This window comes from Triticum urartu, chromosome 2 (genome assembly GCF_003073215.2).
Source record: "Triticum urartu cultivar G1812 chromosome 2, Tu2.1, whole genome shotgun sequence".
NCBI classification, from domain to species: domain Eukaryota; kingdom Viridiplantae; phylum Streptophyta; class Magnoliopsida; order Poales; family Poaceae; genus Triticum; species Triticum urartu.
The window spans coordinates 157,141,538-157,144,048 of record NC_053023.1 but is presented as its reverse complement, the minus strand read 5'-3'; the positions used below and the strand labels follow the sequence as shown (position 1 = coordinate 157,144,048).

At 50.0% G+C, this 2,511-nt stretch overlaps 1 protein-coding gene across 1 annotated transcript; it reads left to right on the top strand.

The window, feature by feature from the left end:
* Positions 1 to 563: 563 nt before the first annotated feature.
* Positions 564 to 2,001, top strand: LOC125541328 (proline-rich receptor-like protein kinase PERK2). The gene is made up of 2 exons (XM_048704770.1): positions 564 to 1,339; positions 1,425 to 2,001. Exons 1-2 carry the CDS (start codon positions 1,076 to 1,078, stop codon positions 1,629 to 1,631), a joined length of 471 nt encoding a protein of 156 aa, XP_048560727.1. The 5' UTR covers positions 564 to 1,075; the 3' UTR covers positions 1,632 to 2,001.
* The last annotated feature ends 510 nt before the right edge of the window (positions 2,002 to 2,511 follow it).

The following is a 2,511-nucleotide window of genomic DNA, read 5'->3' as shown; positions in this document are numbered from 1 at the left end:
CTTTTTTATCATTTACCTACTCGAGGACGAGCAGGATTATGCTTGGGGATGCTGATACGTCTCTGTCGTATCTATAATTTTTGATTGGTCCATGCCAATATTCTAGAACTTTCATATACTTTTGGCAACTTTTTATACTATTTTTGGGACTAACATATTGATCCAGTGCCTAGTTGTAACGCCCCAAGACCAGAGCTTCAGATGCCTTCCATGTTTTCCGAGTTTCGTCGGGTGATTTGTTTTGTCTGTTGCATTCATCTTTGCATCATGTGCATTGCATCATGTCATCATGCCATCATTTCATTTCATTTAAAAAAACTCAACTAAATAAATTGCATAGATCTTTTGATCTATTTAAACCGAGGGAATTCACATGGTGATTCTCTTTATAACATATCCTCCCAATATTAGGGGGCTATATTAAATATTCCTTTAATTTGGAATTCACCATAACACACTTGCAAATTATCCCAATGCCTTTGTTATCTTAATTCTTGGTCTCCAACCTTGCTATATATTCTTTCATCATATTCCGGAGCTCCGCCAAAAATCCAAACATTTTTGAACCTTCCTTTTACCGAATCCTAGTTCAAACCCATTTGAAATAAATTCAAATGAGTTTGAATTTACATCTTTCAATCATGACCTTTTCTATTTTCTTGGAACAAGCATATTCTTGTGAGTCCGGGAAAATAATCCCATGCCCAAACTCTTTAACCTTTTCTTCACTTCTTTTTCTTTCTTTGCATTAATTTTTTTCGCTATAGAAAATAAGGGAGAGACAGCCGACCAGGCCTCTGGCCTTTTCCTTCACCACCAAATTGGCCTAAGGCCCAGCCGCCAGCCTCCCTAGGCGCAGCCCTTCCTCTCTACTGGGCCAGCCTCCAAGGCCCAGCCGACCCCCACAACCTCTAACCCTAGCTCGACCGATCCTCTCGATCGCTCCTTCCTCTCCCCTGCTCGATCCCTCCTCCAGCGCCGCCACCTCATTCCCCATCTCCCTATCTCCCTCTCGATCTCTCGCGCCTCCCTCCGCAGCGCTAGGCCCCGACCGCGCCTCCTCCAGCCACCTTCCATGGCGCCGTCACCCCGCATCTGCCGTCCTCCGCGCCGAGCAGGAAGACCGCACCACTCGTCCCCTTCGTTCAGGTCGGAGCTCGCCAGAGCCCCAGCACCGGTCGCCTTGCCTCCTCGAGCACCCGCGCTCGCCGCACGTAAGACCACCACCAGCGACGCTCGCTCTTCGGTCCGCCGTCCCGCGCTGTCCCCGCCGCCATCATCCATGCGCGCTTCGTCGGAGTCCGGCCGCCGGACCAGCTCATCGGAGCTCTCAACGCCGGTGACCTCCAGGACCTCTTTCCTCGCGCCTCTTCTTCCTTCTCTTTCTCTCGTCTACCTCTCATCTCTCTTGTTCTCTGTAACAGGAGACCACCTCATGGCCGCTGAACCCCTGCCTCGCCTTGGTTCTCACCGGAGACGCCGTCCAGCGACCGGATCAACACCTCCCTCCGTGCCCTGCATCCCGGAGCCAACCGCCTCAATCCCTCGTCCGCGACTGCGCCAAGTCCAGCGAGGGGTCGCCGTGCCCATTGACCGCAACGACCTCCCCTGCTCCATTTGGTGGACCATGAGGCGTGCCCCTCGCAGCGTGCCTCCAGCAAGGCCCAACCCCGTTGACCGCTGCACGCGCAGATCCAGTGCACCCACCACGGCCTCCCCTCCTTGCGTGGGCTGCGCCCTTTTTCATGGCCAAGACCGGGATCCCGTGAATGTCAAGTTCCTCCACGACGCCCGAACGACTACATGACGACTCTGGACATGGGATTGCAAAATGCCAAGTACATGGATACGCCAAGTTCCTTTCTGAAACGTGTACGAATACGTCCGGCGATGCGACAAGTACCTCTACGGATGATCCAGAACATCTACGAAAATATGTACCACTATCTTCGTCGTGTACCACTACTTCCCTTGATGACTCGTGAACGACTACTTCCTCTACGAATCGATCCGCTTTGAAGGAATAACCGCCGAGAACGACCGCCCGTGGACGAATGCATGAGTTGTATGAGATGCATGTTTGGATATTGTATCCGTCCGTGAACGTTAGTTGTTCCTCCTCGTTGCCACGCCGTCGACCCGTGGGAACCCAGCATCCGAGTTCACCCCACCATCCTTGCATAACACACTCACACCTACTTCCTTTTGCACCGGTATCTTCGTGAGCTACCAGATCATCGGAATAATGCCTTGGCATCATTTTCGTTATCGCCGCCGTGTCACCCCTTTCATTTCGTCATGGCGACCAAATGTTTCATATCATGTTCATGTCAACTTTTAACAAATTTTGTTTAATACTTGCATATGTCATCCGCATCATGATAATAACATTTAAAATGTTTAAAATTGTTGTTTGCATTAAATTGCTAAATGCATATCAGGATTTACCAGAATTGTTGTTTGTTGTTCCGGCATCATTTAAACTTGCCTAAACCATTAATTTAATTATGC

Coding starts and splice junctions, on each gene's coding strand:
- LOC125541328 (XM_048704770.1), top strand. CDS start 1,076: ATGGCGCCGTCACCCCGCATCTGCCGTCCTCCGCGCCGAGCAGGAAGA. Junction 1,340..1,424: donor CATCGGAGCTCTCAACGCCG/GTGACCTCCAGG, acceptor TCTCTGTAACAG/GAGACCACCTCATGGCCGCT.